Raw genomic sequence first — 18,919 nt, 5'->3', positions numbered from 1 at the left:
GGTCGATAACGCCTCACAATAACAGACTAGCTAATGGCCCTGCAATCTATCTTTTTATTTCCATTTCAACTTGCAAATACTTTGAGTATAGTTTGTTTAACTTGTCAATACAACCCCCGCCCGCTGCTCACCCAAAAGCACTGCATTCTCTTAAGTGTACCATGTCTTTTTTCCAAACAAGGATGTAGAAGGTCACAGAAATGATGTTAAATCAAGACTCAAAGCCCGAAAGAGCCAGATCTGTTCTCTGTTATTTGATTTAAGGCTTGAACATGCAGTGTAATCTAGAACATTTAAGGATTAGATGTGTTTTATGTCCTCTTTGAGGTTAGCCATACACATCATAACACTTTGTTGAGAGGCTGTTCAAGGCTGAAGTTTACTCGCGTGTGGTTGTAAGTTTGTGTATGTATGTGTTTTTAAAATGGAACCTTGCCACTGCCCTCCGTGTTGATTTGCGAGGAGCCACTAGAGGACCGGCTCAAGGACGTGAATTAGCACGGGCACCTGAAGTTTAATGCAATATTTTGTCGCTACAGAGGCCAGAATTTGGTCACGTTCACCTTGATGTCCTCGTATCAAAACGTGCTATTAAATGCCAGCTCCAAGACACAAAGATTATGCAAAGCATAATCATGCATCTTGCAATGCTTACTGCAGGCTTAGAAACCACAATCAGTTCAAATATCTTAGATACACCTTTGTTTAGCAGCCTATTCGCTGCCTCCTGTTTGTCACTTTGAAAGTGCTTTGAGGGTTTGTTTCTCATGGTTGCATATAGATGCTTCTACAGGTATCTTCATTAAGAAGTGCTTGTATAACAGAAATGTTATTCTCATAGAACAGAAAAAGAAATGTCTTCAACATATCAGTTGTTTTGCCCGTGTCTTACTCCTATAACTCCTGCAGACATGAAAAGAGATATAAAATTCAGCTTTTGAGCGATTTCCCGTGGCATTTTTAATGACTGAAAACAGACTATCAACGACGTCACTGCATGCGAGAAACCCAGCAAGTCTCAAACGTCCATGTACACACGTTTTTCTGTGAAGCCGGTTTATTACTATGGATGTAAACACGTGAGAACTGGTTTCTTTTTTAGCAGATATTTATCCATATCCTTTTATTTTGTGCTCGTAAATGCATTCACCCATGAGATTAAGTAATATTCAGTATACTTTTTTCTGCCTTCAGGTGTTTCCCCTACAAAAAGATGCCAGTTTCTCAAATACGTTTTTTGTTAGATATCCCAACGGTCACAAAAGCCTCAGATTTGCTTAGACACCAAAGTCTGCAATCAAACGTCAGATATTTTAGTGTTAACTCTGTATTAGTAAGTTAAGTTAAGTCAAATTTATGAAATATTATTAATCACTCAGTTTGCATTATTATTGGTATTTATATTTCTGAAGTTGGAAAATGTTATTGACACGTGAAATAAGCAAAATGTTCTATGATCGTTACAATAATGAAAGCGGTTGAGACATAGAATTTATTTTGCCTGAGATATTACTCGCATCAAAAATATGTGAGAGCTTCATTTAGACTGCAACTTAAAACCTTTGAACATTAAGATGTTTCTCGAAGTTGCGCAATCGGCGGAGGCACAAATCACGCAACATGTTCTATGATGATAAAACAATGGCCCTGCTTGACAAAGAAAAGATAAGGACAGAAGGACAACAGTGTGATTGTGGCATGTGCACCCTCTAATTAAGAGGTGAATTGCAGAGTTTGCAGAAGAGAAGAGATCGTGAGGTAAATTGAGGTTAAGATAAGACATAAATCCGGTTGTTTTGCCATGTTGTTTGAAAGGCTGAGTATTAACCGCAGACTGTAAAGCTGCATGCCACTGGGCCCTGTGTGACAGTGCACTGAAGGAAGTCTCGTGGCTTTTCATGAGACGCGGCGGTGGTGCACGCGTTAATTAGAGCACGCTGCTGCTGTTACACTACGTGTGACAGGTAGTATCAGACCACTGAGACGTCGATCGTTTCGTCTAGCTCCTGCCTAACCCAGCTGCCCCAGCTCGGGAAGAGAGAGCCGGGGGTCTGGGACAAGGAGCCTCCGCCGTGTTTGCTGTCAGGCATACATGCTGTGGGCCACGACTCAATGGCACTGATCCAAATAGGTGAGGCATTAGCATTTCTATCGGAGGAAGGAGAACTTTGCAGGGCATCCTACACGAGCAGATAACAGAGACATGCATGCTAAAGAAAAACAGAGAACCAAAACCTTAAGACTTTCAGTGTGGTATGTTATGGTATTTATTCTGAATTTGTTTGCTAGTTTGTATGGGAAGAAGTCAGATGCAAAGATGAATCAGATGGAACAGAGTTTGGAAAAATGCAAGTGTGCATTTCACAAGGTATAATCTTTTCATCTTTTTGAATGAAAGTGTGCACATTTTTTGAACAAATTGCCCCCATATGTGCTCTGCAGATTTGTTTTGCAAGCGTTTTCAGATATGCTTTAAGAATGGCGATATTTAAGAGCAGATGTATTTAGATTTTAATGACTTTGTGTCGTTAGAGATAAGGCTCTTGGCATGACGTTTCTGCTAATTATACCGTGGAAAATATGCATTTTACTGAACATTGTTCCGTGGTGATGCCTCTCATAAAGAATTCCCAGTATTCAATTTATTTATTAATGGATTTATTTATTTATAGTTGCTCTTTAAAATGAGGAAGACTGTGTCTGTGATGTTGTTTGTTTGAGTGTAAATGTGAACTCAATGCAGTTGTCTGTCTCTGAAAGTGTGTGTGACACCTCTTTAACCATATGAAATGTCCTTTTTTATCAGAAAAAAATGAAATGACTCGCGAGCAAGGAAGGCATATTAATGCACTTCATTTGCATACTCTCGTCAGGCGAGGCTATGTTCAAAAACAAACTGGATTCGTCAGTTCATTTCACATTGTTCCATTGTCTCTCTGGCTTTGTTATATGGTAAAGATAAAGAAAGAAATCAAATCGAAGAAAAGGGCAAGCAGTTATCTCTCCAAATGAGCAACTGCTCATCATGCCTCGCTTAAATTATAGATTTCTTTTTGCAGAAGGCATGCCAGCCACATTCAAAAAGGGCCTTGTCTGATATCTGCTAAGATTTCCGATGACTCGAACAAAATTGGAGCTTCTTTGGGTGGCGAATTGTTCCTGGTCATGACACATCCTGGCCAGCATTTTAGAAACTTTATGTTTGTCTGAGGACTGTGGCTTTAATTCGATGACCTGGTATAGCGAACCGTCCACCGTTTATATTTGTCTTGCATTTACTCCTTTATTACGTTTTGCTGAATGTCAGAAAACCTCAAGAAACTGCTTAGCCGCTTATAATTTGCAATGCACATGCTTACACGCGTGAGTGTGTTTATAACACACCCGGTCTTTAAATACATAATACACCTACAGTGTATTGTTCGCATTCCGATTCCAGCGTTTTTTTTTTCCTTTTAAATTCCTCAGAGTTATAGCTCTGGACAAAAGAGGAATGGCATTCAGCAGCGGCCCACAGTGTGTTTAGCAGCGGCCTCAGTGTTTTTTTATTCATGCTGGAGATAAGATTGCAACCAACATGGCGTAGGAAGAGCAAATAGCTAAAGAACAGGCGGCCCTTATTACAGTTCTTATGAGAGCATCAGCAAATATGTGCTTCAAGCCCACTGCCTTCCACTGGAGTCTGTGTGTATGTGTGTTTGTTAGTCTTTCTGTATTAGTCTCGAACAGTGCACTTTTTTTAGGACTGTCAGACCAAAACGTTCTTTGCTTATCAACAATAAATCAGTTATTTGTTTTCCTGTGCATTGGGTCATGTGAAAAGCAGGAATGTATGTTTGTACAGCATTGTGATGAGCCACTGCGCTCACACTGACCTGTCATACTGCACTGAGAAAGACTGAAATATAATGTGTCAGCAGCCCATAGACTGCAGGTGCTGAGTCATTAGGTAGTCCCTCTCCAATAAGTAAACTGGGTCAATCTGTACCATTTAAAGGGTTTATTAATGACCAAAGGTGGTGGGTATCCTGCCCGTGAACACCTTACCCTCCCTCAGGCGGTTAATCGTGTGTGTGTGTGTGTGTTTGTGTGGTAAACCGTGTGCGAGGAGACACCAGCATGTGTCTCTAAATAAAAGTGGATCGAAAACTCTCACCCCCATCATTCTGGACGCAATTTCCTGAGCATCTGCTCTTGCCATTGTCTTTGTTAAAATGACCACAGTGCATTTATTTTTATGTTTGTAATCATGTGTTAAAGTGCATAGCCGCTGCTACCAGGCTGCATACTAATCAGCTTAATGAGATGTTATACAATATTTTGTTGACCAAAGCCAAACTCACTGTATGGTTTCTGAAGCTTGACCCTGTCCGTCTCAGGGGAATGTGGCAGCATCATTATCCTTCCTTAAGATGGTGAGCAGCATCCTGAATAAGCTCAACCAAGCCAGATGACAACAGGCGCTGCTTCGTTTTAGCCCGTCGGTGCATGGGGCCGCTCTGTGACCATTTTAAATGACTGGGAAGCCTGTGATACATTGGGAACCTTTTCAATAACGCCAACTGTTGTTTTCTTCTCATCGGAAGCCATACGAGAGTGAGAGAACAGAGAGGGAAAAAAAGAAGGTGAACACAGAATGATTTGCATCAAACGTAATGTGCCTCTTAATGGAAAATTACGCCAAGACAAGTGTCGCAGCAGTGAGATAAGGGCTTGTGTTTACTGGAGTAACCCCTTGGTTTTAAGTGCTATTGTTAATATCATAATTGTAGTATTGCGGCGGCTTCATGACAATACCATTGCTCCGTTTCATTAAGGCGTGTAATTGGAGGGATTCTGATAGGATGGGACCAAGTAGCTTAATTATGCGGCGCCTTGCCGTGTTTACTGGGTAATTATTGCCTCCAAAATTGTGTTACTGTTTGAGACAAAGTTCTGAGAGTTGCAGCTTCTCTCCCCAAGTGTGAGAGTACATGTAGTACTTCATAAATCAGACAGAGATGAACTCACTCTTTTTTTTTCTTCACACTTGTCACTGAAGTGCAGTCATCGTTGTTAACCATTTACTCGCACTGTATTTAGACTCACAAAGGGGTACTTAAGGATGAACTGAATTAACTGCCTTATGGTGTGATTTTCTTTGCCAGACAGTGCAGCATGTAAACTGCGATGCTTATCTACGAAAGATTGTATCTACTGTTTTGCTTTTATGTTCACACTTACACTTACTTCAGCAAAAAACTTAACGCCTTTGTGTTTGTACTCGTTCTAAAAAAAGACTATTTGAGGCTGTGAGGCTCTCAATTTGGAAATATGACCTTTATAACACCACAGAGTGTCTTAAAAGGTCTGAGGAAAAAAATGTTTTTCTCCATGAAATCCGACACCACTGTTCACAGACAATGGTGAGGTTAAGAAAGTTTGTTGCACCCTATTCCGTTTAAATCATTGCATGTTTACTTCTATTGTTAATGTTTGTTACTGGGCACCTGATGTTCCATGTATCATTTTACATATATTTATATATCTTGTTTCCTGTTGATTGTTCATAGTGATAATACAACGAGTGTATCAGTGAAACTGCACCTTAAGGCTACACAGAGGTGTGCATTGCCTGAACACCTGCTCTTCTCCATGTTCTTGAATGCCTGACTCAATACCTGTTGTGTTTTTATCTTCTAGGATGGAGGACTCTAGTTTGTGCCTTGGTGTATCCTCGGTGGTCTCTGATGCTGACCCCCATCTCAGCAACGCAGTGCTTAATGGCCGCTATCCAATCAGTCAAAAACTGCACCAGCTAACTGCTCAGCTGGGTCATGCCTTTCCTGAACTACAGAGTCGCCAGCAGATCCCAGAGGAAAAGGCAGCCACCCCACTGGATGAAAAAACCCACGCTGCCTTAGCTAGTCAGCCAATCAGCAGTCAGATGGCCTTGTTGGCCAACCAGCTTAACCGTGACATGGATGTGGGTGCCCTAAGTGGTCTCAATGGCCGTGTTGATTTGCAACAGTTTCTGAACGGGCAGAACTTGGGAATCATTTCCCAGATGAATGACATAGAAGATGATGCCCGCAAGAACCGTAAATACCCTTGTCCACTATGCGGCAAACGATTTCGCTTCAACAGCATTCTGTCTCTTCATATGCGTACACACACTGGAGAGAAACCCTTCAAATGCCCCTATTGTGACCACCGAGCTGCTCAAAAAGGTAACCTGAAGATCCACCTCCGTACCCATAAGCTGGGAAATCTTGGAAAGGGCCGTGGTCGCGTACGTGAGGAAAACCGGCTTCTTCATGAACTAGAAGAGAGGGCCATTCTACGTGATAAGCAAATGAGGGGCAGCCTGCTGCAGCCCTCACAACCTCTTCCACCACACATGGGCATTCAGAGTCACAACCAGCAACAGCCTGGCTCTGCATGTGGCCTGCTTTCTCCCACCAACATCGGAGGGTCACCTGATGGAGTCACCCAGCCGTCTGCCTCGCCTAAGCCTGCAGATGAGCAAACACTCAACCCAGCACAGGGGTTCCGATGTACTTTCTGCAAGGGTAAATTTAAGAAGCGTGAGGAGCTAGAGCGCCACATTCGCATTCTGCACAAACCCTACAAGTGCACCCTGTGTGAATTTGCTGCTTCCCAGGAGGAGGACCTCATCAGTCATGTGGAGAAAACCCACATCACAGCTGAATCAGCTCAAGGGCAGGGCACAGGAGCTGGCGGTGGAGAAAAACCTGCCAATGAATTTCGCTGTGAGGTCTGTGGTCAGGTCTTTAGCCAAGCTTGGTTCCTTAAAGGCCACATGAGGAAACACAAGGACTCCTTTGAACATTGTTGCCAGATCTGTGGACGTCGATTCAAGGAGCCCTGGTTCCTGAAAAATCACATGAAGGTGCACCTCAATAAACTGGCCATCAAGAGCAAACCCACAGTTGGAGTTGATGAAGATAGACCCTCTATTAACAGTATGAGCAGCCTAGCTCAAGAAGCCCATGCCAACCTGTACTCGCGCTACATTTCTTGCCTGCAAAGTGGCTTCCTCACACCTGACAAACAAGGCCTAGCTGAACAACAACACCAGATGCTGGCCAAGGCTGGTATAGCCATGAAGGAGAAGGAGATGCTTGGAAAGCTCCTTAACCCAATGGCCGGCATGGGCCATGGTTTTGGAGAAAATGAGAAACGTTCACTCTTGGGTTGCCTTAACCTGGTACCTCCCCTGAAGTCAAGCTGTATGGAGCGCCTGCAAGCCGCAGCTAAGGTGGCAGAGATGGACCCCCTCAACAGCTACCAAGCATGGCAAATTATGGCACGTGGAATGGCCATGGAGCGATCCTTCATGCCTAAAGAGCAGCACCATGGGGTGCACGGACAAGAAGATGATCTTGCAAGTGCACCTGGCATTGCCCCATTTGTGAAAGACAAGCATGAGCACCCAGCACTAGCCTCTATTGATGGTTCTAAGCAGAAGCAACATCCTGAACTCCTCCATGGAGTGAAGTCCAGTGGAGGCATGATGCCGTTAAAAGATGAAGCTGTAAGCTTTGATAGCCACCGTGAGTTCTTGTCTCACCATGGGGGTTTAGGCCTCGGCCAAGGGCTTGAGTACAGCTTGGCCGGCCTTAAAGAAAAACCCACTGAGTGTCCTGACTGTGGCAGAGTCTTTAGAACCTACCACCAGATGGTGGTCCACTCCCGGGTTCACAGCAAGGACCGTCGATCCCTAGAGGACAGCTCCCAGCATGGTCTGGACGAAAGGCGTGGCTCTGCCAGCGACCCCGAGTCTCAGTCCATCAGCCGATCCACCACCCCGGGCTCCTCCAATGTTACAGAGGAAAGTGGTGCTGGAGGCGGACACTCCCAAACAGGCAGTGTGCAGGATGACAGTCCCCACCCGTCTTCTCCATCTTCAGGTAAGATCTGTTCAGCATACATATTATTTCACTCCTGACAACAAGTACAGTTTATAACAAGCCAAAAGCACAAGCCAATTTCTAACTTGAAGAGCTTTTTAAAGTTCTCCAATTTCCGAATTACGCTTGCTTAGACAAAGTCGGGCCGAGTACCAAAACAACCTTTTAGCCAATCAGCAGTAATGTGCACAGTCCACAGTATGGACATTAGTCGAGCCGAGCACTGACAAAAGCGAAAGGGTAGGGGTGTGTCTGTTTTGGTGATTTGAACATCAACAACGGCTATGAGAAATCGACCCCTGCCTTTAAAGTTCTGTCATCATTTGCTCACCCTTTTGTCATTTTAACCTGTCTGACTTTCTTATGCATAATACAAAATATTTTGAAGAATGTTGGTAACCAAACAACCGCGGTATCCTTTGACTTGCTTTGGTTTTGCGTCCATACAATATAAGTGAATGGGTAATGTGGTTGGTCGGTTACTAACGTTTCCCAAATATTTTCTTTTGTGTTATCAGAAGAAAAGTCATACAGGTTTGGAATGATAAGGGGGTGGGTAAATGATGACAGCATTTTCATTTTGGGAAATTGACTTTAATAGTTTATATAAACAGCTAATGCAGCAAAGGCATTGTGTTTTATATTTGACTGCTTGAGTGCTAGGGTATGACTGACATTTGGTTCTTACACTTAAAAGAAAATGGGTGATTGTGGTGATGTGTCAGGAGGTGATTAAATCTGATGGGAGTGTAGGAAAAAAGGTAAATCTGAAAAGCACATTCCGTGCATAACTCGGATGCTTTATGTTACTGTTCAAATAACCATGAAACATCCTTGGAGTGCATTCGAATGAGTTGACATCATTCCTTTCTGTCTTTTAGCCTAGTTTAAACAAATTCATTACTAAGATAATAATACCTTACTTTGGCATGCCCTTCCTGGTGGAATGTCTTTAAAATGTGCCGTTCATTATTTAAGAACACCCCTTTGCAGTGAGTGCAGTTGAAAGTTGTTTGTATACGGACATTACGAGTGATTTAAATATTCTCTTTTAAAAGAAAAGGACAACGAATCCACCCCAGCTGAGAAACTCCGAGCTTGTGAGATAAAGTGTATGTTTAGTGGGATTAAGTGAAGCTGCAGCTAATGATTACAGAAGTTTTAAAGGTAACTTTCTCATTCCTTGGGGTGGTACACCACTGTTAGGAAGCCTGGCTGTTAATTAGGTCACGTCTATGTGATAATCAGTTAGCTTAAGCTAAACAAGACACTAATTAAAGATATACATATAAAGCAGGTCAAAAAAAAAGAACTTCATTTGCTGGGTGAAATGTGCTTTTAAGTCATCCAAAAAAAAGGCTTAGCTTAAGGCTCTAAGCGAGTTAATTTCAACAGCAAAGAAGAAATTGTTTATTTATTCCCAGTCCTTATCACCCTCATGTAGTGAGATGAGTTTGAACATGCAATGGGCTATGTTTATTTTAATCTAAGGAATAATAACAGACAACCCCCACCCCAATTAGGAATTAATGAAAATGAGACTGAGATAAAACCTATTTTCTTTACAGAGACTATTAAACCTAAATACAGAAAGAAGGGTATGTTGCAGAAGTAATTATCCTGTGAATTTTAATGCATGAAGTTTTATTTCTTTTGCATCTCTTTTACTACTTTGAGATTTAAAGTATGGCATGTTATAAACTCCTCTCAGGCCTTTGTAAGATGGGCAGGGTATTTGGAATTAAAGTGATTAGTGTAACTGTTATTATTTATATAAGGTTAAGCACTAACTGAATCAGGGGACGGAGAATTAATACACAATTTATTTCTTGATTCTTTGACACTCTCATAGCATTTATCACACATGAGCAGACCGGGATTTAAGCCACACTCATCTGAGTGAATTGGTCATGTGATATTTCATTAACATGCCCTAAATTGTTTATCTATAAGGTGTCTTTCCCCCTTCTGTATATGTCTGTGTGCTATACTCTCTAGGATTCTGCTAGTGAAAATGCTTTTATTTCTTTTTTCACATATTTTTTTATCATGTTCTTTAATAATAATAATATAATCGTATATATTCAGACAGCTTTATATAACAATATTTCTAATATTTTTTTACTACAAAATGAAACATTGAAATTAATTTTGTATGCATTTTATTCGTACTCGTCTATACGAAAAATGCATTGTTGATTATTGACAAAACAATGCAAAGTCTTTTTTTATCATAGGGTTGTTTTGTTTTAAATGTTTCTGATTATTTATAGTTCTAAATTAGATTTTTTTTCATAAAGAAAAAACATTTTTATTGTGCACTCGTATAGTAAATACAGTAACAGCGACATGCATTAACCAGATACCTATAACCAAATACTTCTTTTTATCTTTTTTCATCTTTTCCTGACCTTTTTGAAATGAAAAGTATAATTATTAGATTGGATTAAGATCTCGGTTAAGGGCTTGTGTTTATTATAGCTTTCTCAAAAACATAAAAATATAATGACAAATAGATAGTGCGAACTTTAATAACAAAGACACAGAGTAACATTTGTGTCACATATTGCTTGATAGTTGGCTGGAACGCTCTAGCTTGTTCTTATCTTTCAATAAAATCTTGTTGGATGTTGCAGCTGGGCCACTAAAATGCTTTTTGGCAAACTCCAAACATCCTCTTACGTCATTCTTGAGTATGACCTCTTTTGTGCCACTCCTTCAGAGAATGATCGGTTCACCTATAATCTCCAACTCTTAAGTTTATTGTGATTTTTGTTCTTGTTTGCACAGAAAATGGTGAAGAACAACCTTTTTAGTTTTTACAATGCTGTAACTTTGCTGATTGTTTAGCTGATATAGGCCAGTAGCACATCCAAGCATTTGTATTGTCATGCACCTCTTTATGCATGTAATATATGCTTTGTCAGTTTCACATATTTTAACCTTTATAAATGTGCCTCAGAAAAATTATCACAACTTTTTTTTTTCCTTTTTTTCATGGCCCAGTACATTTAGGAACACAGGTAATTGGATACTTTTGATTAAAGCAAATACAATTTATTCATTTCTTTTTTAACTTTTATTTAAAACCACATGAAACAAATGTAAGATATATTTATTATTAATAATATTTTTTACCTTGTCACTAATTAATACCTATACTATATATATACTGTATAAATCTCACACTCTCTATCTCCCCCTCTCTCCACCCTGTGTGTAAGAGTTAATGTCAAGGTAGAGTGTGATCACAAGCTAAAATCCCACGTTACTGCCCAGCTCAGTTAGCGGGCAGAGACTTCTCACTTTGAATTGGGCATAATGCCGGTCCCCCCTTGTCTTAAGATTGACCTTCAGGTCTCTTTGCCTGCAAGCACAGGGAGGTGTGTGTTTTTATGAGGGAGTGATGCCGTGGCAGTTTGGCAGATTCCCTGACATAGCTTTTTCAAAGTATGCATGCACATGTTAAAGAGGCTGTGTTTTTAGGCCATGGCACAAAGCATGTACTAAACCCCAGTAAAGTAAATTGTGTGATGTACAGGAAAGGAAGTGTTGCACTGTCTGTGATCCTGCCTGTGTTTTTGTTTAACGTTGTATAACTTTATTAGCCCCGCAAATGTGTAAGGTGCAGAAAAGTATTTCCTCTCTCACCAAGAACAAGCTGAATCTGACTCATACATAGAAATGATTCCAACAAGAAAACAATTCTTAAGGGCCGTGTTTAAATGCGTGTGTGTGCATGTGTGTTCTTTATTTTAATTTTTTAGGTGGTGGTGTGTATGTTTACGTACTTTGCAACAGGATGTGGCATGCCATACCTCTGTTTTAGTTTTAATATCTCACACGTTCCTCTAACCCAAAGAGAACAGACTTCCTTTATCATCAGTCGATTTTATTTGCTGTTTTTTTATCCCCTCTCTTTAACGTACCGCAGTTTTATCTGCTGTCTCCCTTCAACAAGCTCAACCAACCTCTAAACCACCTACCCACTGCAATTTTGAGTTAAACTTGAATTACAGTAATCAACAATAACATCTCAACTGTGAAAGAAGGTCGACACAATCGCTTTTGTCTTTGACACTGCACTTGTTTAAACACAGAGAGAGACAGATAAAAAGGAAAAAAAGTTGCCTCAGAAATGTCCTCTAAAGGCCTTTTCTTTTCTCTTCTCAATAATCGACCTTAAATATTCTTCTTGCGCAATAGAATTTTTCAGCCTCTGTACATCTCTTCCTTCTCTTTCCTTCTCTCTCTTTTTTAGTTTATTACATTTTTCCCCATTCTCTTTTATTTCTTATTACCATTACAAGATTGGCTTGACTGAGGAGGGGATCTATTGTTATTTCAGATTTCGCACTCTGAATTGGGCTTCATAAACAAGGGGGGCTCATTCCTGATAGTGTTTCTGAATTCATTATTGTAGGCCTTTGACTGACAGCTGAGAGAGAGAGAGAGAGAGACTGGAATAGAAGCAAAGCATAGACTGAAAAAGAAAACACACATTTAAAACTTGTCTATATTTGTAATGTATATATTGCATATATTAGTTTAATTAAGTATTCGAAAAAAACAAAACATTAAAATGATTTAAAAAAAATATGAAATATTGAATATTAGATTTGATAAAAGATAGATTTAATAAAACTAATTACAAATATACAGTCAAGTTTTTATACAGTATAAACTGTATATAACTGTCTATTAGGAATATTCATTTTATGTCATAAATATTTAATATTAGATTTGATAAAAGATAGATTTAATAAAATTTATAAAAAATATATAGTCAAGTATTTTATACAGTATATGCTGTATATATCTGTCTATAAATATATGGAACATGCTTAACTGCAGGTAAAAAAACAAGGCATGTTTGTGGTCGATAAGCAAGAACCCAAAATAAAATCATCAGCATTTTTTTATCAGGGTAATGTACACACGCTTAATTTTGATAAAAATACGGCCAGATTCAATTACTACTGACTCTACAAAAAAAATCATCTGGTCTTTATGAATGGCCGTTTCCTACCACATGATCTTTGTTGCTTGGGTCTACGAACCTGCCTTGTCTTTTTCCTCCAGTTGAGAATCCCCCATGTCTAAATATTGTTAAGAGGAAGAGCATTTTAACATGGGAAGGATTATCAGTATATCCCCAGGTCTTTACAGCTTGCTGCCGTTTTGGGCGAAACACTTGCTCCATACAAATTGAAATTGGATTTGCCAATGGATGCCTTAGGTTATAAAGCATGGATATTCATCTAATTGCACAATTACAAATTGGTGTAATTACACATGCAGACTTACTGTTACAATGTATTTCAGTGTAATTAAAGTCGAAATAACCCAAACTGCTTTACAAAATGCTTCTCTCTCTACGGAGACACGGACCTCTTCCACCTTCCTGATCACAGGTTTATAGATTACATAAGGAGATCAGAGATATGGGAATAGTTAATGCTATACTGTTAAAGCCACGTCCAGTCAATATCAAAAAGATGAGTTACATAGTGTGCAATGCAAGTATTGCTGATTTTGTAACACTATATTTGATGGGTTAAGATCGTACTATGAGACACTGGTGCTGAATGTTCATAAATGTACAGAAATTTGGCAGTTGTGACAGGAAATGAGCTGAGCTGAAAACTAAAATGACATATCTTTTGTGAGACAGAAGTTTTACTTATCACTTAACATAATCTCTGTGACATTCTCTCACCGTTTCTCTTTTTCTTAAAATTGTTCTCTGTTGCTCTCCAAAATCTTTAAAACGAGGACACGCTACTGTACATCTTTCTCTGTGCTAATTAGGAAGTGCAGACCTTGGAAGAATTATGTCAATGTTTATTCCTATCATTCACCTTCATTGCCGTTTGTGCCCTCTGCCCTCTCTTACCCAGCATGCATCACTCTCACTTTTATTTTTACACTCACTCTCATTTTTTGGATACTGCGTCTAGTCTTCATATGCAAATATAGCTTAATTTCTTTGTCTTAAGTCTCGCCAAACCAGAAATCTGTCATCTTTTTCTGGAGTTTAATACAAAAAAGTCATGTGTGTGAGGAAAATGTTATTACACCGCTTTATTTCAATACAGTGGGTCAGGACTCTGGTGTCTTTTAAATGATAAAAGTTCTATTCAACGTACTAATTGTCAGTGTGCTCAGTTGATTGACATGTCTTAGATAAATGTAGACTTAGTATTTTTGTGCACGCTTGAACAATAAAAGGGCAATTTATTTCCCCTTCGCAGCAGCTCATTTGATTTCTCGGTTTTGCATTCTCACTTTTCTCTGTTTCTCTGTTATACTCTCTCTCTCTCTCTCTCTCTTTCTCTTTCTCGCTCTCAATTTGTAAATATTACCCATAGTGGGAATTAGCATTGCTTTTTTTCCACTATATTTAAAATTCCAATTGTATTCCAAAGTGTATATGAAAGAGCTGCTGCTAGTGTCGTTTCTCTGTGCTCACCGTACCCCTGTGAGGCTATCAACGGGCAGTCCTTATGAAACATTTATCAGTCTGTTTTATGTCTTAATGATCCTGTTAGGATTCCCCGCTTGGTTATGGAGACAACGGCAAGCTATGTACTGCTCAGAGGAAGAGAGAAAAAGAGAGGGAGAGAGAGAGAGAGAAAGCCGCGTTCAGTATACCAGATTTTAATTCCATGTCTTTGCCAAAACATTGCTTACCTTTGCATACAAGCCTCCTTGGCAGTGCTGCGCTTTTTCATCAGTCGCTTCATTTCTGTTTTATGTTTTTATAATTAAAACATAATATTTATCTTTCCTCAACAGAAGGCTGTCGTACTGGGGGAGCTAGAGAGTTTGAATATTAATATTTTAAATGCATCAATATGACGTCTTTCATGCGACGGCAGAGGTGTCGTCGCTTTAAACCAGATAATGTGGTCTTGTATACTATTAATTGTACTTGTTAGAAAAACTGAACCATCTTGACTGAAGCGTATGAAAATGTCATTATCAAACCAATGAGGAAAAATGCACGATTGCGTATTTCTTAAATCGAATTAAGTTTTGAATTACTGCACGCTAAAGTAGATGCGAGTGTCACTGTTGACAATGACAGTCTTTACAGAAGAATACAAAACGTTGAAGTTAGAAAGAAACTTTATTTGCTGAGAGGTTGGATGGTGCTCTCGTTTTTGTGTCTGATGAGAATGTTGAGGAAAGGGCGACAGCTGTCTTCCTCTGTCAGAGCTGAATTCCTCTGGAATGAAATCGCCTGTCTCTCTCTCGCTCTCGAACCAGTGCATACAAATGGCATATCTGGGTGGGAGGGCGCTTTGTTTGAACAAGTTAACTTTGGCATGATTGGGGTGCCTCCCGTGTGAAAGAGCAAGTGAATACATTGACCTTTGTCTCATTAAATATGGAGGACCAGCCATATGATACCATGACAGAAGAATCTTCCTTCTCTTCCTTTCCTTTCTCCTGTGTCTGTCTCACTCTCTCTTTCTCGTTTAGCGTCTTTCTTTCACACAGTTGCGTAAACACAAGTTACAGAGGTGTAAAGCAAGACCATTATGTAGATTAAAAGCAGTATTTAGGGAGAGAAAAACACATGTGTCAAAGTCCACCCCCCCTCGCCACAGCACGGCTAGAAGAGAAGGAGGGGGGGCTTTACAGGCATTCATCATGCACTGATGAGTATCTCTCCCCTCCTCTCTCTCTCTCCCTCTCTCTCCTAACCCCATTGACAGGCCGCATAAAAAAACCTTTTGTGTCAACATCACGGCACTGACATGAGGCAGATAATGACATGAAAAGTTTGCCTCTTCTTCTCTGCCCCCCATCTTCATTTTAGTGATAGTTATCTTCCAATCAAAGGCAAAAGAAGGGTAAAAAAAGAAGCTGGGCAAAAAAGTCCACGGATTAAGATCTTCATTTTCTTTTTTTTTCGCCTGTGCATTCCAATTGTTCTTAAAATATTTGGCAATGTCAATTAGTAAGTGAGCAGAGCTAGCTGATGAACACAATTTTCCACTAGACTGAGCACCCTATTGTTGTGGAGCGAGCAGCAGATTTCTGAGGTCATTATCATTCCCCGTTAGCCTGGCCCAGCTGCTCCTCTCGGCTTCAGCCAAACTCCACACCACGGCTCTGGTAGCAGGCAGCAACAGGGGGCCTGGAGAGAGAGAACGAGAGAGAGAGGGATGGAGGGAAAGAAGGGAGGGCTGTCATGAGAGAAAGAAAAAGAGGCAGAGAGAGATAGAGGTAGCATGTAAAGAAAAATATGCGGAGATGGTTAGAAAGGCTGAAATGAGCAAATGATGGTCAGACCAGCTAATACAACCTAAAAAGCAAGATTGAAAAACGCCTACGAAAATTTGAGTGATACAATTAGAGTGGATGAAACGGGGATAGAAAAAAGAATAGAGCATGAGGATGGAGAAAACAGGAGGGAAGAAACACAGGGAGATACAGCGCTTGGAGGGAATTAAAAAATCAGTCATACGCTTCTTGGAGCCGAATGCCGAGCGCTGAGATTATGAAGGCAAAAGATTTGGATGGTAATGCAACTTTGGGAAATAAAGATCCAGAATGACATACTGCTCTGGTTGGGCAAACCTCTCCCCCAACAGACCCCTGTACTGGCAGGCGAGGGCAAGAGAGAGCGGCCCCAGCGAAGCCATCCTGTCTGCAGTAGAGTAACGACAATGAGGGAGAGATGAACACATGGTGGAAGTGAGGCACGGGTGAAAATGAATGCAGTTCTAAATGAGTGAAAACACTGTATGTGTTATGAGGGATGGAAACTCATGAATGTCTAAAATAATGATGGGGAATGAGTGAGAAGAAAGTACATGTGAAAGGAACATGAGAACAACGGAAGGAAAAAGTGTTAAACAAAAATGCAAGAAAAAATTTAAAGGAAGTATCATGTGTTTATATGAATAGTACACATTTATCCGTGTTGCCATGAATCATTCTAATTGCACTACTGAGTATTTCCTGGGACTGGGTAGTGGCAAAGTATTTTTGTTGTGTGAAGGCAGACTTAATTCCTGATCAAACACATTCTTTTTTAAAATCAAGTTAAAATTAGACTGAATTTGATAACCTGCTTTTAACATGCATTTTTTTAAGTATTTTTTTATCGGACATTTAGACATGATTTCTCAATTTCTGCCACTTTAAACACTTTGAACACTTTTTATCTTACAATAATCATCCAACTTAATTTGAAAGGAAACAATCATTTATAAATTTAAAGGAAGTATCATGTGTTTATATGAATAGTACACATTTATCCGTGTTGCCATGAATCATTCTAATTGCACTACTGAGTATTTCCTGGGACTGGGTAGTGGCAAAGTATTTTTGTTGTGTGAAGGCAGACTTAATTCCTGATCAAACACATTCTTTTTTAAAATCAAGTTAAAATTAGACTGAATTTGATAACCTGCTTTTAACATGCATTTTTTTAAGTATTTTTTTATCGGACATTTAGACATGATTTCTCAATTTCTGCCACTTTAAACACTTTGAACACTTTTTATCTTACAATAATCATCCAACTTAATTTGAAAGGAAACAATCATTTATTTTAAGGCCAAATGCATTTTTCTGTTTGAATGAAACCTCATTAACATCTTATACTACATAAAGTTCTCGGAAAAAAAAAATGGACACCTCAAAGGGGCGTGGTTGGCTGTTCGTCAACCCCACATCCTTATAGAATTAACGTATGAGTGAAGGAATTCATATTTCTTCTTGACTAATCACTGGTTTGGGACTCTCCTTAACCAACCCCAATATGCCACGACCACCTGGATGATTTTGGCGGCACCAAATCTGTGCTGTCTCGTTTTCTGTTACTCGCGGTGAATATCTTTTCCTACTTCTTTCGATGTTCAGTTTACATTTGCAAGCATCAAGTTGTGTTTTCTTTCTCTCTAACTGAAACAGGCCACCACATTGTTTTGTGACCACAGACAGTGACAGTAAGTGGCACTTTGAACATGACTACCTCCTGTTTAGAGTGAGCGGATCGTGATTAATAAGAGTTGAGTTGTTTGATCTGGAGTGGAGGGCACTGTGGCATCTTCACTGGAGTATGTCTATGCTTTACCCCCTCTCCATTCTCACAGGAGAGGGCTGACAAGCTTCCCCAAAGGAGGGACATTTGACTCATCAGCATGGTGGTGGTATCCATTTCCTTCCACGCAGAGACACTTGAATCATCATCATCACCCTTTTCCACAATCCCAGCCCCCCCCCCAAAAAAATATATAAAATGACAGCACTGCATTCCGTCTTTAATCTAGTCATTTAGACGTCTACGTAGAGCTTCTCTGTTGTGTGAAATTCGATGTTCTACCAGCTGCCTTTTATTCGGCATTGATTAAAACAGCAAAAGAGGAGATGAAGTGTTTTATTCATTCTCTTCAAAACATCCTCATACCTGCATCATTGTTTCCAAAGGAAGCTTTTTCAGATGATGAAAGCCCCTTTGACTCGAAGAAAAAAGAGAAAATATGCAAAAAAACAGCTCTCTCACTTTTGTAGTTGCCAGCTGTACGTTTTAATGTGATCCCAGAAGCCTTTTCCCTCCTCCCCGTTCTCTTGGCACACTATCTCCCTCTTGCCCCTTTCCCACACTCGCCGTCTATACGTCTTATCCTCCCCTCACCTACCTGTAGAAAGTTTGCGTTAGTTGCACGGCACGGCATCAAAGCATTGCTCTCAGCTTGCAGCTGCCAAGCTCCTCGTCCCCTGTTAGCAGGCATCCAGCTGTCACGCGCAGAAAGGGGGAAAAGAGGGAGGAAATCTCTCACCAGCCATATGGTACCCGGCTCTGCCGCAGCCTCGCCGCTCCACGGGCAAATGGCAAACTCATAGATCTCATCAACACTCCTAATATCCAGCTTGGAGATAGAGAATATTAGCCCTTTCACCCTCCTCCATCCAGGCCTGACTTGGTGGAGGAGTGGGTTCCTAGTTAGTGTGAATTGCTGTTTCTCACCATGTGCCCTCGCCGG

At 40.2% G+C, this 18,919-nt stretch overlaps 1 protein-coding gene across 7 annotated transcripts in view; it reads left to right on the top strand.

Moving 5' to 3' along the window:
- The window catches only part of znf536 (zinc finger protein 536), a 217,709-nt gene that overhangs the window by 123,730 nt on the left and 75,060 nt on the right, over nucleotides 1–18,919 (top strand). For all 7 annotated transcript variants that reach the window (XM_056749593.1, XM_056749594.1, XM_056749591.1 and 4 more), the window contains one exon: nucleotides 5,683–7,913. In XM_056749593.1, the coding sequence (XP_056605571.1) occupies nucleotides 5,684–7,913 (2,230 nt within the window). In that variant the 5' untranslated portion in view covers nucleotide 5,683. The remainder of the gene's footprint in view (nucleotides 1–5,682; nucleotides 7,914–18,919) is intronic.

Source organism: Triplophysa dalaica, chromosome 1, assembly GCF_015846415.1.
Source record: "Triplophysa dalaica isolate WHDGS20190420 chromosome 1, ASM1584641v1, whole genome shotgun sequence".
NCBI classification, from domain to species: Eukaryota; Metazoa; Chordata; class Actinopteri; order Cypriniformes; family Nemacheilidae; genus Triplophysa; species Triplophysa dalaica.
Note: the sequence above shows the minus strand (reverse complement) of the source record. Positions and strands in the feature narration are given on the sequence as shown.